Here is a 23609-nt window from a genome sequence, read left to right as displayed (position 1 = left end):
AATCCTTCTCAGTCTAAACGTAAATGTTCAAATATATTCATATTTCTGTTTAATTAAACTCAACACTAACATGACTAAGTGTATTTGAAGTCTTGATATATATACATGTACATGTTATCATTAAATCTTAGAATACTGGCTCACATAGTGGTGAATTATGGAAATTAATGATTAACATTTGTGATGAATCTATTGTTACTATATGTGAAATAATAAATTCGCATACCGGTGACCTGAAAGATCAAGCAAGAAAGAAATTACGATTTACCAGGATATTTTGTTTGATTATTCACTCAGTTATATGAAATTCGTGATATCCAATGAATAGGAGGCTTGATAACATGTGTAGTTTAAATTTAAGTATAAAAAAATCATGATTTGGATGTGTGCGCTATTCGTACCAATGAATCTTTGATTGACATTCAACTTCAGCATCGAACTCCAAAGTGCCTTCCCACCTTAATGCTCTTTAACGCACGATCGCTGAACAAGAAATTCAACCAGTTCCATGCCATACAACAGACTAACTTCATGCCTGGATTACATTTGGCCTGCGATTAGTCTACGGAGCCCGTATCCTGCCCGTATCCCCTTTTCCGTGCAGCCTCTGTGCGGAGGCAGGAGGCGGCCGTGAGATTTTCGTACGGATTCACGGGCTCCACAGCCTTTACGATTTTGTTTCGCGAGAAGTTAAAGGGAAAGTCCACCCTGAAATTAAGTTAGTTTTAATAGGAGTAGAAAAATGAGAGAAACAAGTCAGTGAAAGTTTGAGCAAATTCCGATTAAAAATAAGGAAGTTAGGATTTTTGAAGTTGTGATCAATCAAACACAAATTGGCAACTCTATGACGTATCATGCGAGCTCAACTTCCATTTGCTCAGTACTAAAAAAATCTAAAATTTTCATTTTCCCTCAAGAAAAATTTCAACCGTACATGCACCCTAAATATAATAATTGCAAATATGTTTCTATACTCCCCCTGCAAGGAACAAATATATATTCCATCATCAATAACGAAGAAAACATGATTTTATGGAATATTATGCACAAAGCAAATGAAGGAGAGCTCGTATAATAAGTCACAGAGTTGCCAATTTGTATTTGATTGATCACAACTTCAATAATTCATAACTTTCTTATTTTCATTCAGAATTTGCTCAAACTTTCACTCACCTGATTTTCTTATTATTCTGCCTCTATCGAAACAAACTTATTTTGGGGGTGGACTTTCCCTTTAAACAAATTTGAAAAAATCGTAAGCCCGTAGCCCGTATACATGTCATAGGTTGCATTGCACAATCCCCGCACGGGCATCGCCCGGAGGCCTCGCACTGATTGTGCAGCAAACGTACGATTTTTCGGTGGACACGGCTGTACGGTCACCGCGCCTTCTCCGCGCAACCTTTGCACGGAAGCTTCACGGGCTCCGTACGATTTCCGTGCGGAGGCTGCGGAGACTGCACGGCTACTGCATTCAAATTGCACGATTTCCGTACAATCTCCGAGCAGCCTCTGTACGGATTTGCCCCGGCCTGCCCCCGATGGCCAAACAATAAATGGCACGATGCTCGTAGATAATGTAAACACAAACATCGTAGCCCGTAGCCTCCTACGATGTCTACGAAAAATCGTAGACTAATTTATCGTACGGCGCCCGGGGCAAATGTAATCCAGGCATAAAGGATACGCATTTGATTGCAGTCACCGAAACTTGGTTTTCAGATGCGAATCCTGCTTCAGCATGCCAGTTACCGTTGTATCATCTCTTCCACAAGGACCGTAGAGGGCAGAAGGGAGGGGGTGTTGCACTCTACGTGCGAGATGATATGAACCCTACGGAGGTCTTCAGCGACACAGTCCCCCACATCTTGAAGCCCTCTGGGTCTGCCTGAGATCCTCTGCTGCAGTGCATCTCCCAAAGGACGTCTATGTTGGGGTGATTTACTCTCCGCCGCGGTCTCCGCATCGAGCTGAAAGATTGAGCACATTATCAATATGGTTGACCGTGCTCGTCTTCATTCCGCCAACGCTTCATTAATTATCATGGGAGATTTCAATGACCTAGAAACTGATGAGATTGAAAGACATACCTCGTTGTCTCAGATAGGCAAGGATCCTACTCGTAAGTCGGCTATCCTGGACAAGATTCTGACTGACCTTAATGAGGACTACAGTGTTCCTCAGATTTCGATGCCAATTGCTTCTAGCGATCACAATGTTGTTACCATCCTGCCTTGTCTCCTGCCGCCTCCCAGGAAATCTACCAGAACATCCTATCGCCCCTTTCGTGACTCCTCTGTCCGGGCTTTCGGGCAATGGGTACAGCAGATGGACCGGTCTATTCTCGGGGACTTTGATGCTAATGACATGTCTTCAGAGTTCAATGACTTAATCAACACCAAATTCAGACAATACTTTGAACTTGTTACTGTCAAACGAAGGTTAGATGACGAGCCATGGATGAATGATGAGATTCGCAGAGCAATCAATCGCCGCGATTGATTCTTGCTTTCGACATGGAAATCCAGACTTTAAACGGTTGAGGAGCCATGTACAAGGGTTGATCGATAACGCAAAAGGACTCATTCTACCAGCGCAAACTTGAACATCTTAAGAAATCGGAGCCTGGGAAATGGCACCAGCAAATCCGACATCTTGCTGGCATCCGCAAGAAGCAGATCAATCTTTCATCTGACGGCAGATCAGATATTGACATTGATAATGAGCTAAACACGCACTTCGCTGCCATCTGCTCTTCATTACCACCACTAGACAGGGGTGCTCTGTCGACTTTTCTACCAGCGCCCTCACCCCCTCCTGTGATCGACCGTCAGAGGGTTTATAAGCGCCTCTGTGGAATCAGCACTGCCAAGGCCTGTCATCCAAATGACCCCCCCCCCCCCTCTTCGCGACTGTTGAAAGAGTTCACTTATGAACTTTCTGAACCTTTGACCACTCTCTTCAATCTTTGCCTCAGTCAGGGTTGCTTCCCTGACATATGGAAACATGCATCTATCAGTGCTATTCCCAAAACTAATCCTGTTACCAGCTATGATCAGCTCCGGCCAATCTCCATAAAAACGCCCACGTTAGCGCTTATCTTTGAAGGTTTCCTCGCGGACTGGATCATGAGCAACATCCGCCCGTTGACCACCGCCAGTTTGGTAATCTTCGTGGATCGTCAGTTACGCACTACTTGGTCAGCCTGCTTGACACCATCCACAGGGAGCTTGACAAGGATGGCACTCTCGCCAACCTTTGCGTCGTGGATTTTTCTTAGGCTTTTGACCATGTCAAGCACACCATTGTTATGAACAAGTTGATTGACTTAGGTGTTGATCACTCTATCATCCCTACTATCTGCAGCTTCCTTTCCAACAGAGCGCAGACTGTCCGCCATCATGGGAAATCATCTCAACAACAAGCCATCACCTGTGGGGTACCCGAAGGTACTTGCCTCGGACCGGTCCTGTTGTTGGTCATTATCAACGATGCAGCTGTTGAAAGTGATAACCGCTGGAAATATGTGGATGACTTGACAATCGTGGAGGTCTTGAAGAAAACGCATCCATCTGAGTTGCAGTCGCATCTAGACTCCTTGATCCAATGGTGCAAAGACAATGACGTTGTCCCGAATGCTGATAATTGTAAAGCTATGCAGATTTCATTTCTTCACCAACCCCCGCCACCCATCGTTTTTTACATCAACTCTAACACACTGGAAGCTGTCTCATCCATTAAGCTCATAGGGGTCTTCCTTCAGGATGATCTCAAATGGGATGGGCAGGTCAGCCGTTTGATCTCTATCGCTTCCAGAAGACTTTATCTCCTGACTAAGCTTCGGAGAAATGGTGTTACCACCAAGGATCTTGCTACTATATACATTTTGTACATCAGGCCAGTGCTAGAATTTGCAGCACCTGTTTGGACATCAGGGATCACAAACAACCACTCTGTAAGCATCGAGCGATTTCAGAGACGCACATCCCTTTCTTTAAGATTTGCAGAATCACTCCTCCAATCTAAAGTTCATTGACATCTCCTGCCTGAGAGCAGAGTCCTTGACTGTAGCCGTACCTTACGAAATGCACTTGATTTGTCCTTGCCTAAGATGAGAACTTCGAGGTACCTAAATTCTCCCATACCATCTTTCACTCGATCCTTGAATAATAATAAATGGAGGATTAGGTGATTATCAGTATATTATACAGTGCGTCCCAGAAAAAACGAAACCGAGAAGTATCGATGTTCTATCATAACTTAATCACAACTATAATTAATGAATGATACATATTTGGAAAGCTTAGAGTCTCCTCTTTCATGTGATGCTACTCAGATGATGCATATTTCACGCAAAAGACTTAACTCCGTTTAGTTGACAATAAGCCATGCATGAAGACTCTCGTCTACGGCTGATTGTCAACGAAACGGAGTTAAGTCTTTTGTTAATTTCGTTTATTGATACGGCAGGCAGCCAGTGAAAACGAATTCGTTTAATAAAATTATGAAAATGTAAGGGCTTCTTTAAACAAACAGAACTTTGTCATTCCTCGCTCATTTTTCCTGAATGAGGTGTCATATGAAAGGGCAGAAACTCAACTTTCTAGAAATGTGAATTTTTCTTCGAAATTCAGATACCGCCCGCCAAACGTCTTTTTGGTTTCCTTCCTTCAAATTGCTTTTAATCACTCATGCGTAAAATATGCATCATCTGAGTATCATCAACTAAAAGAGGAGACTCTAAGCTTTCCAAATATGTATCATTCATTCATTATGGTTGTGATTAAGTTATGATAAAACATCGATACTTCTCGGTTTCGTTTTTTCTGGGACGCACTGTATATCATGTATTTCAGCAATCTAATTATGTGCAATATCAACTGTCATGATGATTGGCACAGCAGGTTCTCACATTTATTCGTATTTTGATATTGCATGTACTTTTATCCTTCCTCTCACTCTCTCATCCCTTTTCTCTATTTGAACTTGTTACTTTTCAAATTTCCTTTTCTCTTCTTCAGTTCTGGTCTTTCCTCTCTATTTCTATTTCACTCCCATCCCCTCTCTCCTATCTCTCTGTCTGTCCGTCTCTCTCTCTCTCTCTCTGCTCTGCTCTCTCTGCCTCTTCCTCTTTCTCCCGTCGTCTCTCCTTCCTCCTCTCTGTTTCTCTCTCTCACTTTCTGTCTCTCCTTCCTCCTCTCCACCTCTTTCTCTTCTAATGATTTTAACAGTACAACATTCTTTAATTATCTGCCATTCTTACTGTGACCAATAATATCTAAGGATTTCCAATTTTGTTCATGTGCAATATGCTTATACATGTCCTGTACTCATGTCACACTTGTGATTACCACACTGCCAATACTCCAATTTTATAGTTTTTAATACTTGTTAATATTTATTACACCATATGAATGATGGTATTGCATTTTATCGCAGTTTTTCATACGTTACATTTAATTGAAATCCCGTATCTGTATACATTTTATTTTATTTGTTTTGATTTAAACATTTACTCAATTTTGCTAGCAATATTTTATATCGTGTATTTGTTTTCCTTTTTTTTTGTTTTGATACCGCTTTGATGTTTTGATGTAAACATTTATTCATTTTTATATATATAACTTTTTCTTTCTTTCCCATTTGCTATGCTTTCTTTATATATATAAATATATGTTTTTGAATGCTTTTTTTATATGATTATATGTTTGATGTAAACTTGCATTTTTAGTCTTTGGACTTTTTGACAAGTCGTGAATAAAACCTCATTTGAATCTTGAAATGCTTTAATTTTGTTTAAAAAAAATTAATATATTTTCTAGAGGTCAAACGTCGAGGCAAACACTTGGATTCGATGACGTCATCATCAAAGTAGCAAACGCCGTATCAGATGATGGTAATGTAATGAGACTTGGTGTTGAGCTGGGAGTCCAGATTCCTGATATCAACCGGGCATTGGAGACAAATTGGGCTGGAGGTAGAAAGACCAGTAATGGTAATGTGATGCTGCTTCAGAATTGGGCAGAGACGGTCAAACCATCCAAGCAACTTCCCATGCTTAGAGCTGCTCTCCAGGCGGTGGGCTTCAAAGAAATAGAGGAGACGTGTCTGCAAGGAAAAGGTAAACTAAATTTGTTGTCTTCAAAAGCTTTGAAGATCAGCTTTGATACGGTTGGAATATAATCTTTCACAAAGAAAATGTTTAAGTGGTTCCATTCTTGAAAATCAAAGTGTAGTTCTCATTGCTTTGCTCCCTCGTATAATAGCGTTATCCGTAGATTGTTTAAAATGGAATTCAATTTTTATCCCCAAAAAATTTACTTTCAACGTTTGAAAAAAATCTGATCTATTGGGTTACCTTGCTGTACCCTTACTGTATTTTCCACTTTTCTTCAATTTTGTTCACAACTTAAAGGTAATGCAAAGTTTTGGGAAATTTTGAACATTTGATTTGAGTAATTCGTTAACATTTTGATATGCTTGGATGCCCCTGTGGATGTATTATAAGTATTACAAAATTAAGCCCCTAAAACACTTCTTCTCCTCGAGAAATTGGTGCTCCCGGTAAATTTCAAATATTTCAAATAGCGCCTAAGACCGTTACTTGGTAGCTGCGACCATGAAAATCTCAGAATATGCAGTTCCGATATATAATTTCCAAACGGGAATAGCAAATCGGTCGATCGTACTCAAGAAACATTGTTTTAGAGCTAAAGTAATATCAGTCTAGAGAGGGCGCTGTACAACATAAAGAGTTTATTATTTACAATGTCATCACTTTAGACTCGATTTCAACCGCGTCAACGATCATTGAATATTGTAAAATCGCGTATGCTTCCAATATGTTCATTTGAACTTAATTCATGACCCCATAACACAAATTTGTAATACCTTTAAAGAGAAATGAATAGAAACATAGTTTAATATCATTGTTACATAAAGCGAAACCCTACATAGGCCTGCTATACTCGATCGCTGCGCTCCGTTGCGAATTGCTTGAGCTGCTCGCCTTGCTCCCTCGCTTGTAAATTGACATAGATAAGTTTGGGAAGGGGGCAGGGGGGGGGGTCGGCAGTTTCATTGACTACTCTGGGCGCCATAATCTTACTATACGCTACTGTTTATACAGAGTTGTGAATTGATTTCAAGATAAAAATTGGTTTGAACAAGGAGTATTGAGCTCCTTATTTTGGTCTGGCGGTACCGTCCGGTCTGTCTTTGCTTTAATACACATAAATTCTGATTCAAACTTTGTCATTAGGATGTAGTATGAATGGACATTGCAAAACACAAATCAGTGACAAAGATTAACGTCAGGATAGGCTGTCAGATGCCCCCTGATTGTCCACTGATTGACGCCTATCTTCCCTCTGTTTTCGAAGAAACTTCACGAACATATTGAGCCAATAACGTGAACTGTGCGGGGTACCAAAAAAAAATGATTTGGATTTAAGGGCTATATGGCTTACTAGTACTACAATGTTGCAAAATGGCTTGACCGTATTTATATTGGATTAAATCGATAGACTAGTAGGAAAGCCCTTTCTTATTTCTCCGTTTTTGTACTCTATTTGGGGGAGGCGTGAACAAATGTGCGTAGATGTAGCCCCCCCCCCTCTCTCTCTCTCTCTCTCTCGCCTGTACTACGGTGAGATGTTGTTAATGTCTGACCCATCATCCTCACGCTCGTCTGCATCTTGTTCTGATCCTCTCTCTTTCCAGGTGAACAGGGTGAGATGCCTGACAAAGTACAACGATTAAGAGAGAAGTTACAGGATAGATATATCGAAGAATTTAGCGAGGTCAAAGTATCTCCTATGGACCCCGAGTCACGCACATGGCTGCAGCATATCTACGTCAGTCTCATTTTAATGTTAGGGTGTACAAAACATCGATATGAGGATCTGTTCAATTTCATTACAAAAAAGACTGAGAAAGGATTTATAACACGGTTAGCCTTTCTTGGAGAAGCTGGTGTGGGCAAATCGACATTATTTGCAAAAATAGCCCTCGATTGGGCGATGGGTAAATGTCTCCAAGATATCACTCTTCTCTTTCACGAATCATTTCGAGACATAGAAGATAGCTCCATCTTTGGTGATATCGTTATGAATCATTTCCCAGATGACACAGAGATTAACGGGGAATGGATTGATAACTACATCAAGGAGAATCAAAGGAAAGTTCTGATCTTACTGGACGGACTGGACGAGGCTAAAATGGACATAAAATGTCAAAACCGTAAACTTGCTATCGTCTCGATCGCAAGAAGGGAGAGATTCATTAACACATCCGTTCTCATTAGTTCACGTCCTTTTGGAGCTGATCAAATCAAGAGCATTCCGAAAATCCATGAAAAGTACTCCTACATTCTTGTTAAGGGTTTTACGAAGGAAAACACATATGAATACATCAAACAGTATTTCAAAAGTGACACAGCTTCTGCATCCAGTCTCATCCACTTCATCAACTCTAACAGTTTCGTTTCTGAGTATATGGCACCATTCCCAATCTTTTGCTGTATGCTGTGTTACATGTGGGAAGTAGAATCTAAGCGCAAAACAACTGAGAAGCTACAAACAATCTCCCAACTAATGACAGAGATTGATTTCGCTCTGAGGGAACAATATTCTTCAAGATACACTGACAGAGAGGGAGGGTATCAATGCCATATGGAGAAGGCTGTTGAAGCCATTACAAAGGTTGGTCGTGTGGCCTTCGAGGGGTTGCTGAAAAATCAGCTCATCTTCACCAAAGAGGAAATGGAAGCCTGCGGTGAGGCTGCAGCAATAGCATGTCAAGTTGGGATTCTGAGTGGGAAAAAGAGGTTGGCCTCAAAGGAAATCAGACAACAAGAGGGAAAGCAATTCGTTCAAGAGTTCTGTTTCCCTCACAAGCTTCTGCAGGAACACACCGCAAGCCTTTACCTTGCATCGCTATTTAACTACAATCGTCCCGAATTCAACAGAATCTTAACACACAAGCTGTTAACGGACTACAGGGCATTCGAAAATGTCTTGTGCTTCACTGCAGCTCATGGAGGTGAAGTAGGAACGTCGGTCCTTGAAGCCCTATGCAAGAACGTTGATGACATGGAGTTCATCATTCAGTGTGCTTTTGAATGTCATGATACAAAAGCCATTGGTCCCGTCAGGAACCTGCTGAATACGGAGACACGTCTTACGTTAGCTTCTCAATGGGATTCAACTCCAATCGCCGCTTTATTCTTCACACTGGAACCAATAGGGAAGGAAGTAGTAAGTTTCGTGAATACAATCGTAGACGTAACTCATTTCATTCATCTAATTGTAAATTTTATTTTGTCGAGGGAATACTGACATCTTGTGTGCTTTCAGTAATTACATAATCAGTATGATTATGCAAATTTGCCAACAAACAAATGGGCAACTACACATTTACTTTCCAGCATTCTGACCCATAATCATTTAGAACTGCCATGTCGTCATTATATACGTACTATAGTGGGCTCTATTCCAATTTGTATTGTGCAATCAGTCTCACATGAGAATCATGTCACCGTTTGCCTCTTCCTCATAAATTATATAAATTTAAACGACTTACTAAGAAAGGAAGAGAGTAACGATGTAAGGCTCTTTCAGGATTAAACAAAGAGAAAAAGCTGAGCCAACCAAACGAACTATAGAGAATTAGGTCATTCTATATTCAATATGCCCTCCATAGCTACCTCAATAGATATCTACTTTTCAGGTTCACTTATTACAGATAATTAAAAAGACCGATAAGTCTAAATTTGGTTTGTCCTATTCATATCACCTTCCATGATTCGTGATGATAAGAATTAGTGTTTTTATTCATGCTATTTTCATGATACATGGCTGTCAGAAGCTTGCCTAATGGTGAAGACATCAAGAAAAATAACTTGGGTGTTTTTTGTTAATTTCCTATTACAAACCAATGCATGCTACAAGAATTTTTCTCACAAATTAAACCATTTGCATGGTATGTATTATATTAGAGATTGAATGCTAAAATTCATTTGTTGTTCAGATAAGAAGAAGTTCCTCGATTCGTGAAGCATTGGGTGTTAGTGAGTCCTTCGAAAGTAACGCATCATTGTCTGATGTAGCAGTAGGACTCTTTACATTGCAGAGCTTACGACAGTTGGTCATTAACGAGCACCTGGATGACAAATTCTACACAGGAATGTCTGCTGCAGCTTCACAGTCCAAGGTTTCTGATTATTGTATAAACCTTCATGAATCCTAAATCGTAATTATCATTATTTCTTATCCAATGCATGCTATTTGTTTCTTGATAAGATAAGGAAAAGTATTTCATTCATGAACACAAAATTCGGTATTTACACTCTTTCGTTCACTTCTATTTACAAAGGTGAGAAGTCTATAGCAACCTAAAAGTCTTGTGAAATGGTCTTGCTCTCCTCTTCCTCCAGCTCTTCCCTCTTTTCCTTACATTTCCTTTCTACCTATCATTGATATGCATCTTCCTCTGTCATTTTTCTCTTCGTCTCTATGTGTTTTGGTACACTGTTTTGGTAAATTTTAAGATATTTGTTTCATCAATTTCGTCAAATATTGATTCTCCATCCATTGTGACACTGTGTAAGACAAAACGAAAAAGGCAACTTGAAAGTCATGGCTGTAATTTGTAAAAATGAAAAAATATAAAATATTATACAAAGTATAATTAAAATGGATGTAGGAGAGTAATAAGTGACCATCTAAATATTAAATATTATCATGTGATATCTCTGAAATTTTATCACATTAGTATACATGGTACATTCCATTCACCATACCGGTTAGTATGATAACATTCCATTTATCATTAATTAAATTTCTACAAAATGCTCAGTCCAACTCATATTAACGATAAAGAAAAACATTTTCAGTATACACATCTTTACTTGAAATAGAGAGATAAAGTATGACATTTAGTGAATCCACAATTTCAGTATTATGTAAGTCGAAATGTTAAAACTCTGCGATGAACATCGCGAAAAATCTCACCCTCAGTCAAAGTCTTTGCCACCCTCCAATATAATATGACGAAATCATTTTTTTTCTTTCATCTTTTTCTTCTTGTTCATCTGCTTCTTCTTCATCTGTTGTGTTTGTTTAGGTTAATCTTTATTGACATTGGCACTTAACAAACAAACTATAGGTCGCAGGGGCGGATCTACGGGGGCGGGGGGTGGACTGCCAAGTGAAAATGTGATGTGCATAGAAAAACGCCATCATGTGTCCAGACTTTTTATGGTCTCCATTGTGTTAGTAGATGCCAGGAAAACACTTACGGGGGTTCAAAATAGCAACAACAACAAAAATCGCGTCGCAGCTACGCCGCTCGTGGACGATGGTCCACAGGGGGTTCAAAATAGCACCCCCCAAAAAATTGGGTCACCCCCCCCCCCCCTCAGCAAAAAGCTAAATCCGCCCCTAGGACGCAGGACATTTTCCACTCGGGATGGGAAGACATTTTCCCTTGACGCTTTTCCTTGCCGCCAGTGCTCCCCTACACTTTTACAATTCTCATGTCACTATTGTTGATACACACACACGCTCAGTGGCGTATTAACCAAACATGTTGAGGGAGCCGATCCAGAAATGGCTCCGGTGTCAATCCATGAAGGCGGAGGGGGGGGGGTTACCTCCGCCCTTTCCCGAAATAAGAAGTCTATGCAGCTATTCTATTTCATAAACATTTCACAGAATAGTAACTCTTGCGGTAAGTTACGTAAAGTACAAAATTACGTTTTGTACTATGGACAATTTTGAACCACATATTGTATAATAGGTCTGGGTTTAATATGCACCTTTTTTCTCCATTCATATTGGATAGGTAGCATTTAAATATCTTTTACTTTGGGCGACCTTTCCAATTTCGGGGATGGAGACTCGGTCCTCTCTAATTATGTAGTTATGTAGACCAATGGCTTACATTTTGTTAAAGATGAAATTATTAAGCGAGAAGGCGTATCCACTGAGAGAGGAGATTTTCCTTTTTGCAATAGTGAAACTTTGCGTTGTGGATGACCTCAGAATCTGAATGGTGTGTCACATTGTCTTGTAGAACTTTAAATTATTATTTACTAAACAATTAATGCTATTAGAAATTTCTTTTTATTTATGGGTAGGTAGACCACTTGCAAAAGCTTCTCGTAGTCTATTAGGAATTGCCGCATCTTTTTGCAGTAATATTTCACCCATCTTTTCTTCGTTTTGAAAAATAAAAATCACGATATTATATAAGCCTGTAGTATAAGCGGCTTGGTGTAATACACGAGTATATGAGAGGATATCCCGTTTTCTGTTGAGGAAATGTTGATAATTAAAAGCAAAGACTCAGAAGATATATGAGAGGAGAGTTACTAACAAAATTATGATAGACTATCGTTACGGGACGAGACCAAAGTCCCGCGAGACCTTGGAAGAGGGGGGGGGGTACCATCTAGCCCCTCGCAGAAATGAGGAGACTTTGCGTGTCACTGTGGACCAGATTTGAATCACAGCGACCCCCTCTTGTTTAATGAAATATATATACCTTATTTTACGTTTTCTAATTTGGAACTTTGCATTAAGGACACTTTTGGACACACAGGCAATTAATCAAAGTCTGAGCCCAATATCCACACCTTCCTTCGTCTCTGATGGTGATAATCAGCGCTAACTTATCAGGTAGATAATTATTCCGATTTCGGGGGAATACACCTCTCCCCGCCTATACATGCTATACATGTATACAATTGTACAGGGGCAGGGTCACCAAGCCCCCCCCCCCACCACCACCACTAGTACGCCAGTGTCTACAAGAGACCCATCCTTCGAGTATAATTGCATATTAAGTAGCCTCTTCGCAACTGCGTATATGTAAAGAGGGCGAGGGGTGGGGGTGTGGGGGGGTGCAGTCCCTCTATTACTGAAGTGTGAGTATTCTCACAAATTTTAAAAGAATCGTGAATTATGTGAATAGACTGCATTTCAATCTCATCATGATATCCAATCATATAAATGCGGATTTTTAAAGCACCTATCCCATAAATAGAATGTCGCAATTTGATTTTAGAAGTCTTACATTATTTTGTCAATAGTCTCAAGGAGATATTTACACTGTTAATAGAAAGATAACATTTGTAACAGCTTCTCTCTCTCTCTCTTTTCCGATTGCCACAATGAATTAGATATATATATAACAACGCGTTTTAAAGGCACGTATCCTATGAATAATATTTCAATTTTTCAATTTAAATATTATTTATGTTTTGTCAATCGTCTGAATGAGATATAATATCAAGTACACTGTAGAGGGAGAGATATTAAAGTTATTCTGCATGAACAAACAGGTTTCCCTTTCTCAAAAATGTATGTTTTATCTCAGTTGTTTGTTTTCTTCTCGTCTTTCTTTGCTCTTGCCACACACCCATTTCCTTTTTTGTTTGGTATTTCTCTCTCTATCTCTCTTTCTCCCCCTTTCTCTTGCTTCAAAAGTCTTTTAAGAGCTTTATGATGTTACATTAATGACGCTGAACATAATAAAGTTGGAAACTTTAATCAGACATGTCGTCTATACTCCACAATACTATTCACTCTATTCAACCTGTCCTGTCACATCACCAGATTGAGGAGCTACAGCACAAACACGCAGATCTGGGTTCTGCTGCATCCTCTCATTACGCGAGAGGTCTCTGCTCCATGCCAAAACTTCGATCACTGTATCTATACTGGGTGAAGATGAGTGATGAGTTCTACTCAACGATGGCCACTGATGCATCAAAATCAAAGGTATACCCAAACACGATTTCAAATGGAAACGATGTGTTTCGAAATATAAGAATACATATTATGGGATTACTGTTTTGTCACACTTTCTTGTAAGAAATCAAATGTTTCATTAGCCACTAGCACTCTCATATAAATATATTGAATTATTTGGCCATAATACTGACAAGGAAATAAATCATGTGAACATAACGAACTTCGGTATAAAAATAATATTGATTAATCAAAAAGCGTGTATAAATAACTTATCCTATAAATAGTATGTTGCATTTAAAAAAAAGAAATTCCATGTAATTTGCCAATAGTCGCAGGAAAATAAATCAACATGTTTATGGTAAATACACGGACATAACACTTTTATTTTACTTGAAAGACACGGACTTATTTTTCCAACTATCTACAATTCATGACATTTGTTTGTCTTTTTTCATCTCGTCTTTCTTTTCTCTTACCACACCCATTTCCCTTGGGCCTTTTCTCTCTTTCTCTTTCTGTCACTGTCTCTGTTTCCGTCACCCTTCTATTGCTCTTTCTTCCTCTTTTTCTCTTGCTTTAAAATCATAAGTACAGAATAAAGATGTTACTTAATTCCAGTAAGAATATTTAAAAACAAACATGTCGTCTATACTCCACAATACTATTCACTCTATTCAACCTGTCCTGGTACATCACCAGATTAAGAAGCTAACGCACAGGACCGCAGATCTGGGTTCTGCTGCATCCTCTCATTACGCGAGAAGTCTCTGCTCTATGCCAAATCTTCGATCACTGGATCTGAGCTGTGTGGGGCTGAGTGATGAGTTCTACTCAACGATGGCCGATGAGGCATCAAAATCAAAGGTATACTCAAACACGGTTTCAATTGGAAACAATTTGTTTCGAAATATTTGTGCTTTCTTCAAATTTAACATTATGGGGTAACTGTATTTTAAACTTTTTTAAAAGAAATTTTTGTAAACAAAAGTCACGAGTACTCTCATATTCGTTTGGCTATATATATCCCCTCCCCCCCCCCCCTCTCTCTCTCTCTCTCCCTCTCTATTTATCTTTGTCTTGCTTTAAAAGTTAATTAGAGGTTCATGATTTTACATTAATGACGCTCAAAAATCACGTCGTCTATACTTGATGATAGATACTATTCACTCTATTCAACCTGTCCTATCACATCACCAGGTTGAGGAGCTAACGCACGAGACCGCGGATCTGGGTTCTGCTGCATCCTCTCATTACGCGAGAGGTCTCTGCTCTATGCCAAATCTTCGATCACTGAATCTGGACGAGGTGACGCTGAGTGATGAGTTCTACTCGACGATGGCCGATGAGGCATCAAAATCAAAGGTATACCCAAACACGATTTCAATTGGAAACAATTTGTTTCGAAATATTTGTGCTTTCTTCAAAATCAACATATGGGGTAACTGTATTTTTACACTTTTTGAAAAGAAATCTTTGTAAACATAATTCACGAGCACTCTCATATTCGTTTGGCTATATTGACAAGGAAAACAAATAATGTGAAAAGAACAAAAGTTATAGAATGATATAGATTAATTAAAAAGCGACTATAAAATTATTTATCCTATAAATTGTATGTGGCTTTAAACAAAAGAAAGAAAGTACTTATAGTATGCGATTAGTCCCATTATACTAATTCTACATGTGCATTGTAAATAGACGAATATAACATTTTCATTTCCCTTTTTATGTATCCCCCCCCCCCTCTCTCTCTCTCTCTCTCTTTCTCTCTTCCTCTCTACTTCTTTTTGTCTTGCTTTAAAAGTTAATTAGAGGTTTGTGATTTTACATTAATTACGCTCAAAAATCACGTCGTCTATACTTGATGATACTATTCACTCTATTCAACCTGTCCTATCACATCACCAGATTGAGCAGCTAAAGCACACGGACGAAGATCTGAATCTGGGTTCTGCTGCATCCTCTCATTACGCGAGAGGTCTCTGCTCTATGCCAAATCTTCGATCACTGGATCTGGACGGTGTAGGGCTGAGTGATGAGTTCTACTCGACGATGGCCGATGAGGCATCAAAATCAAAGGTATACCCAAACACGATTTCAATTGAAAACAATTTGTTTCGAAATATTTGTGCTTTCTTCCAAAATCAACATATGGGGTAACTGTATTTTTACACTTTTTGAAAAGAAATCTTTGTAAACATAATTCACGAGCACTCTCATATTCGTTTGGCTATATTGACAAGGAAAACAAATAATGTGAAAAGAACAAAAGTTATAGAATGATATAGATTAATTAAAAAGCGACTATAAAATTATTTATCCTATAAATAGTATGCGGTTTTAAACAAAAGAAAGAAAGTACTTATAGTATGCGATTAGTCCCATTATACTAATTCTACATGTGCATTGTAAATAGACGAATATAACATTTTCATTTCCCTTTTTTTTTGTATCCCTCCTCTCTCTCTCTCTCTCTCTTTCTCTCTTCCTCTCTACTTCTTTTTGTCTTGCTTTAAAAGTTAATTAGAGGTTTGTGATTTTACATTAATTACGCTCAAAAATCACGTCGTCTATACTTGATGATACTATTCACTCTATTCAACCTGTCCTATCACATCACCAGATTGAGCAGCTAAAGCACCATGACGCATATCTGGGTTCTGCTGCATCCTCTCATTACGCGAGAGGTCTCTGCTCTATGCCAAATCTTCGATCACTGAACCTGGACTCTGCGGGGCTGAGTGATGAGTTCTACTCGACGATGGCCAGGGAGGCATCAAAATCAAAGGTATACCAAACAAGATTTCAATTGGAAACGATTTGTTCCAAATAGTTTTGCATTCTTCAAATTCAACTTTTGGGGGTAACTGTATTTTCACACTTTTTAAAAAGAAATCTTTTATTCACATTATAAACGAGAACTCTCATATCGATATAATAAATAGTTTGACCATGCTAACAAGGAAACAAATCATGTGAATAGAATGACCTGTGGTGTCATAATGATATAGATTCATAAAAAGTGTGTATAAAATCCTGTAATTTTTATTTCGCATTCTTTTTTTAAATTGTGTCAATAGTCGCAAGAAGTTAACTTTACATGTGTCTTGTAAATAAACGATTATAACACTTTTATTTTGCTTGAAAAGACACGGTTTCTGTTTTTTAACTAGCTATAATTAGGTGATACGTAACGAAGTCAACGTATCACCTTTTGATTTCGTCAAGATTTTTCTTTATTATTATTATTATTATTATTATTTATTTTTATTATTCTTCCTCGAATTTGTTCGCAGGATATCTCAAGACTGAATAAAGCCATTATCATGAAACTTTCAATGATGATAGATCTTAGTCTAACTTAGAACTGTGTGACTTTTCAGACAGTCAAGGTCATCGTGACGTCATCCAGGCGCCATTTTGTGAAAATCAACTTATGATCATATCTTCATAAAGGAAAGCCATTTTTCATTCATATTTATCATGATTAAACTCAATATCCGTCCGGTCAATTTCAAGTCAATAAATGCGCGCAAAAATGCGCGTACGCTTATGTCCGCGCGTTTACGCGCGCGAAAAAAATTAAAATGCTCCAAATCATCCAAATTTTTTTTTACATCCGTTTCAGGCTATATGGAGCATTTGATAAAAAAATTACGCACACGCGCATGCGCGCGCATTTTCGCGCGTACTGGCATTTTGCAATATAGAATCGCCGAATTTTTTCTGTCATTATATTTGGTACATTTTTCCAAGCATTTTGATAACTTGTTCACCTTTTAATAACGCAATGAGCGTCCGTCAAAGTTGACAGCACGCGCAGGTCTGCGTTATCTTTATCCACCATACATTGGCAAAAACATGCCTATACAAAATTCATTGTAACTGTTCAGAATGGATGGGAACTCCCAATATGTTTTCATATTTAGATAGATTATGAGTTGGAGATATGATTTCATGTCTCATTTGACCCTCAATTAACTCATGATGTCATCATAATGGCCTCCAAACTCAAAATTTCAATTTGCATATTATGACGTCAGCATATTTTTGGAAAACTAATTGTATCTCTGTAAATGTTGATCAATTTTCTTTTAAATTTTGATATGTTCTAGCTGAGACAATTTGCTACAAGTATAGTTGTCACAATTTTTCATTTTGACTAAGGCATCAAGGCGTACTTTTGCGATTAAAGGAGGCATGTCAATTTTTCACATTTTGCGTGTATTCTCTATGGGACATGACTTTTTCTCAAAACTGGATTCTACACTCCTGTCTTTTGCGAGCGAAATCTCCCATATTTTAGCTTTGTTTTCGCTGAGCTTCGAATATGTTGTAGCTGAGACAATAAGCTATCACACGTGTGCCTTTTATATTTCGATCAGATGCCGGGATTATGCTCATATTTCACTTGCAAAGTAGGATTTCTGAATTCCATTTCCCGTTTACGTGTAATCGCTATGGGAGATGTTTTGGTATATCGGTAACGCACTTGACTTCCAACCTCGAGATCCCTGGTTCGATTCCGGGTGTCTCCAACACTTTTTTTTTCACTTTTTTTTTCCTTTTGACCTTCACTGTACCATCTCCTTTGATTATTTAAACACGTAGATTCGCAAATAATGTCATAAATAACCCTTTTTACTTTATTATTACCCTATTTTCACTTAATCCATTACTTTTTGCGTGTAATCCCTATAGGAGATGACTTTTTTCAAATCTGGATTCTACATTCCTGTCTTTTGCGAGCAATATCGCCGTTATTTCGGCTTGGATTTTGTTGATTTTTGAGTATGTTGTAGCTGAGACTATATGCTATCTAAATCAACCCTCTTTTTTCAATAAGATGTCATGATCGCGCTTATGATCATGATCATGATCATCATGATCATCATTATCATAATGATGATAATCATTTATCAATTACATTTTCATTTCTTTGAATAAGATAAAAATCGTCAAAAGGTGTTCTTCATGATGTAAATTAGAGTCAAATGTGTAACTGGTTACTGCACAGGGTCAAAGGTCATATATTGTTTCAATCTATCTTCCCTAGATCCAAGATGATCAAGGAGACACAATTTAATCTTGACATATGAATAGATCATAATGGGAGAAGCATATAAATGGGAGAAGCATTTTACAAAATAATATATCGTGTAATGCATTATTCGCTATGTAAACCACTATCATACGTATCACCTAATTCGTCTAATTGACGAATTAAAGTCTAGTTAATTACATTTGTTTGTTTTTATTCATCTCGTCTTTCTTTTCTCTTACCACACCCAATACCCTTTGGGCCTTTTTTTCTCCATCTCTATCTCTATCTCTCTCTGCCTCTCTCTGCCTCTCTCTCTCTCTCATTCTCTCTCAAGCTCTCTGTCTTTCGCTTTCTCAGCCCCTGTCAATGTTTTCTCGTAGACTATTTTCTTGTATTTATTATTTCTTGATCTTTCTTGGCAATTTCTTATATCATGAGATGGAGATATTAGAATGTTTGCCCATTTTTTAAAGGATTGAAAAGTTTGAAACATTATGTACTCATAAAGGAGAATGATGTCCCTCCTTACTAAATGTAAACATGGAATTAAAAATATAGATGTATCTTAAAAATCACTTGGATTTTTCTTTTAAACACACATGTATATGTATATATTACATAATTTGTTATATATTTATCATTATTGACTATAGACAGATGGTTATTCGTTACTATTTGGCAATGTAGAAATGTTAGATTCTAATAGGCCTACTTTGAATAACCAAGCATAATACCACGGTGTTTATCTCTTCGATTTTATAGTAAAGATAATTAATTCATAAAAATTGATTAACTAAAATAATCAAAAGAAAAGTCCTTCTGATGTATTCCTCAACTAATAGTTTGTAATAGTAGATAAATAATTTATGTTACCATGCACGAGTATTTGGATCATAATGTTTTTTTCGTTTACAACGCATTACGAACCGATTAATGTAATAAATTCATGATATAACTGATTTTAACCGTATTCCACATTACCAAGTTACCAGGTAAACAACTATTGCCTAAGACTGTTCTCACAATTTTCTTGTAATATATACCTGATATCAACAATATGGCAAGCACAATGTCAACTCATGTGCTTGTCTAATAAACGATATCTGAAGCAATATGTATTCATGCGAGTGTCCTTTTGTATCTAGTGAATTTAGAATAATTAATAAATTGCTTATTAATCCACGTTGAAAGAAACAGATGGATTGAGCCTACTGAAAACAAAGGGGAAAAAGTAAAACATACTCTCTTGAAGATATCATTTTGATGTAATGTCATCCCATTGATAAAAAAAGAAACCTCTATTGAATTAAATCATGCCATGCGTATTAAAATGCTTTTTAAAAATAATTATTGGATGTTGATTCATTTGAACTATAGCAGAAATAGAGACGAAATAATCAGACTTAGTGAATGATAAAGTTACTGAGATGCAGATTCATCTGATTTTAGTTGTGATTTAAAAAGGTGTTTATTTTAGTAAAAACAATAATTAGATAGCATTGTGAATTCTACTTCGGTGTGAACTACACTGTCGCTCATAAAGGTGGAATATTTTTTTTTAATCCCAATTCATGGAATTATTTTAAAAATAATTTAAAAATAATAGATCTAGATAATAGTATACATTCTCAGATTTTATTGAATAATAATTTGCCAATATATGTTTTGCGTGACTGCTAAAGCATGTGTATGCTACTATGCTTATCAACTAGGGGACCTATGCCCTTAAGTCATAAATGACAGTAATGAGGATTAATGCCCCACAAAAGGGCACTAATATAGCACATCGACACGGTTTTGATCCTGGGGTCTCACAGTTACGAGGCCATTGCTTTGTCACTGAACCATGACTGTACGCAGCGGGGGCTAGGGTAGGGGGCACTTTCCATAAATAAAAAAAACCACAGAAAACGCAATAAATTTTCAATAATTTATTGCATTTTACCCCGGTTCCCAACATAAACAAATCTTCTGTGGGCCCATGCCTTGAGCCATAATGCATGGCCGTCCAGAGGATTTTTTTATGTTGGGGACCGGGGTAAAATGCAATAAATTATTGACAATTTATTGCATTTTCTGTTTTTTTTTTAATTTATGTAAACTGCCCCCTACCCTAGGCCCCCGCTGCGTACAGTCATGGTTCAGTGACAAAACAATGGCCTCGTAACTGTGAGGCCCCAGGATCAAAACCGTGTCGATGTGCTATATTAGTGCCCTTTTGTGGGGCATTAATCCTCATTACTGTCATTTATGACTTGAGGGCGTCCAGGTCCCCTAGTTAATAAGCATAGTAGCATACACATGCTTTAGCAGTCCCGCAAAACACACATTGGCAAATTATATTCAATAAAATCTGAGAATGTATACTATTATCTAGATCTATTATTTTTAAATTATTTTTAAAATAATTCCATAAATTGGGGTAAAACTAAAATATTCCACCTTTATGAGCGACAGTGTAATAAATAATCTTTCCACAGATCCAAACGCTTGGTATGGGGGATGTTTCCATAACTCCATGTCGACTACGCTCCATTCTCTCGCTACCACGCCTCCAGTCACTCAGCTTGAGGGATGTCAGACCAGTTGACATCGACGATGGAGAGACACCTGTATGTACCTTTACTATTCCAAGAATGAAATAAAAAATCCCCTTTTTGTTCCAAGCTCAAAAGAAATGGGTTCAGAAAAACTAGACAGGCTAAATGTGAATGATAAAGGAATTCTCGCTACCCCAAATAGCGATTCTGCCGAGATCCGGGGAAAATCCTGAAAACGCGCATTGCATTATGGGATAGCTTTTCGACATTACAGCTTCCTGTGCAGGCGCTATATTACTAGGCGCGATAGCGCAAACGTAAAACGCCGTCGCCACACAACGTGTATGCACCGAATATGTCGTCTGCTCGGTCTTGTTTTTTGCGTCTTTTGACATCAGTGACGATGGTTTTCTTTTGTACAAATTACACTGATTGGCATCGATTTTAGCGTGCGTGAAAACTCTGCACAGCGAACACAGGCGCTAGCGCCAGCGGGATGGGACTCTATACCGGAAGTTGTAGTGACGACCCGAGAGAGTGAAAATTACCTCGTCTCGCGAATTTCGAGATTTTCGTACCTATTTAGGGTAGCGAGAATTGCGGAAAGGATAATGTTTTTGCCTTGCTATCAAGTTAAGACGACATACTACGGGCTGTTTAGTAAATCTATGCATGATTTTATATATCAATTTTGTTCTTCAAATTAGGATAAAGTTTAACCATGCATATTGTATTAAAGTCGTTAGATATCGATTAATGAATGATTGCCGTAAGCTGTTTTCTATATAGATTTATGTTACTTATTTTTTTCATCATGAAATGTGTAACTTTCATTAAGGTGAAATCATTTGAATGATTTTGTAAAGCCTGTCTAAACGAATATCACAATAAAAAAAATTAAAATGAGTACTACAATCCCGTCATCTTCCACTGAAAAGGGAGGATAATAACACACGTTAATATTAAGTTGGCTTTGTTCATGTTAAGTGGAAACAGACAATTTAAAGAAACATTTTACGAAGGTTTCAGAAAAAGCGGAGAAAAAATAAAAATGTTAAAAAATGTTGAACGTCGATAATGCAAAGAAGTATTTTTAATATTTTGGAAAAATAAATCGTTTATAGTTCATACGGAACAGCATCGAAAATATACTGTCAATGGAAGATTCTCTTTATTTCTCGGCAACCAAAAGCTTAAAAATTGTATTGTTTCTCCCATTTTCCACAAAACTATGCGTTTGTTTGTTTCTTTTACTTTAAACTGATGCAAACCCTTTAAGTTTTATTATTGCATTATTGTGGAATTTTTACCAAGCATGATATGAACAATAAAATTACTTTATTAAAACAATAATGAGTCATGTTATATAATATAATTTCTTACGTTATTGTTGGTTGCCTTCATAGCATATTAATGATCGAGCCTTTTTGCACCGCTGTTGTTTCATGTAGACTCGTCAAATAACCTCAGTAGATGAGCTGTCTGTGTATGGTAAGCATGTGACCAGTCTGTGGAATCTTGGACTTCATACTTCATGTCCCCGAGTTCAAAACCTCCAACTGGACTGGTCTGCCAAGGAGAATGTCTCATCAAACATCGTCACAATGGCCTGCTCTCCATTCCATCATCTAACTCATCTTCACATCCGGGGACAAATACATACTAGACTGAATGATCCCATGTCATTTTGCAAGGCAGTGACAACATCATGTCCTGGGCTCACCAAGCTGTCCATAAACCGCATTGGCCTGTTCAACGAGAAGGCAGCTGAGATTATCCAACTCATGAAGACCCATCCAAACCTGACAAGCATAGAGTGAGTCTCATTTTGATTTCCAAGGGTAATGATTGCCACATTATAGTCAAAATCTTACAAATGTACATGTACAACACATTGTGGAACGACACATGTTGGTAACCTTTGACTGTAGTAGTAGTAGTAGTAGTAGTATTTATTTTCCGTTTTGAAACCAACATACAATACAAGTATATACATATGTATGAATGGAACGGCTGGATAAACCATATTCAGTTGCCAGGCACGACACTACTAGTCTTCCATGGGGTCCAAAAAGCATTTGGGTAATTCCATAAATTAGGGACCCACATTGTGACATTTTTGGTGTCCCACTTACATTAGGAAGCCACACGTATTTTGTAGCTTTGAGTAAAGACTTGAATAGTGGAGTGAGATTGTAAAGTAATTTCCAAGCATAATATCGCATCCTGACACCAAGAATCACTTTACAATCTCACTCCACTATTTAA

The 23609-nt window shown here is 37.9% G+C and overlaps 1 protein-coding gene across 1 annotated transcript in view; it reads left to right on the top strand.

Annotated features, from left to right (window-relative positions):
• The first annotated feature begins 3310 nt into the window (after window positions 1-3310).
• The window catches only part of LOC105446614 (NLR family CARD domain-containing protein 3-like), a 32088-nt gene continuing 11789 nt past the window's right edge, over window positions 3311-23609 (top strand). Inside the window, exons 1-8 of the mRNA XM_030982560.1 lie at window positions 3311-3897; window positions 5823-6121; window positions 7723-9257; window positions 13620-13784; window positions 14955-15119; window positions 15666-15836; window positions 16381-16545; window positions 22793-23157. Coding sequence (XP_030838420.1) covers window positions 3311-3897; window positions 5823-6121; window positions 7723-9257; window positions 13620-13784; window positions 14955-15119; window positions 15666-15836; window positions 16381-16545; window positions 22793-23157 — 3452 coding nt within the window. The remainder of the gene's footprint in view (window positions 3898-5822; window positions 6122-7722; window positions 9258-13619; window positions 13785-14954; window positions 15120-15665; window positions 15837-16380; window positions 16546-22792; window positions 23158-23609) is intronic.

Source organism: Strongylocentrotus purpuratus, unplaced genomic scaffold (genome assembly GCF_000002235.5).
Source record: "Strongylocentrotus purpuratus isolate Spur 01 unplaced genomic scaffold, Spur_5.0 spur5_scaffold_12, whole genome shotgun sequence".
NCBI lineage: Eukaryota > Metazoa > Echinodermata > Echinoidea > Camarodonta > Strongylocentrotidae > Strongylocentrotus > Strongylocentrotus purpuratus.
Note: the sequence above shows the minus strand (reverse complement) of the source record. Positions and strands in the feature narration are given on the sequence as shown.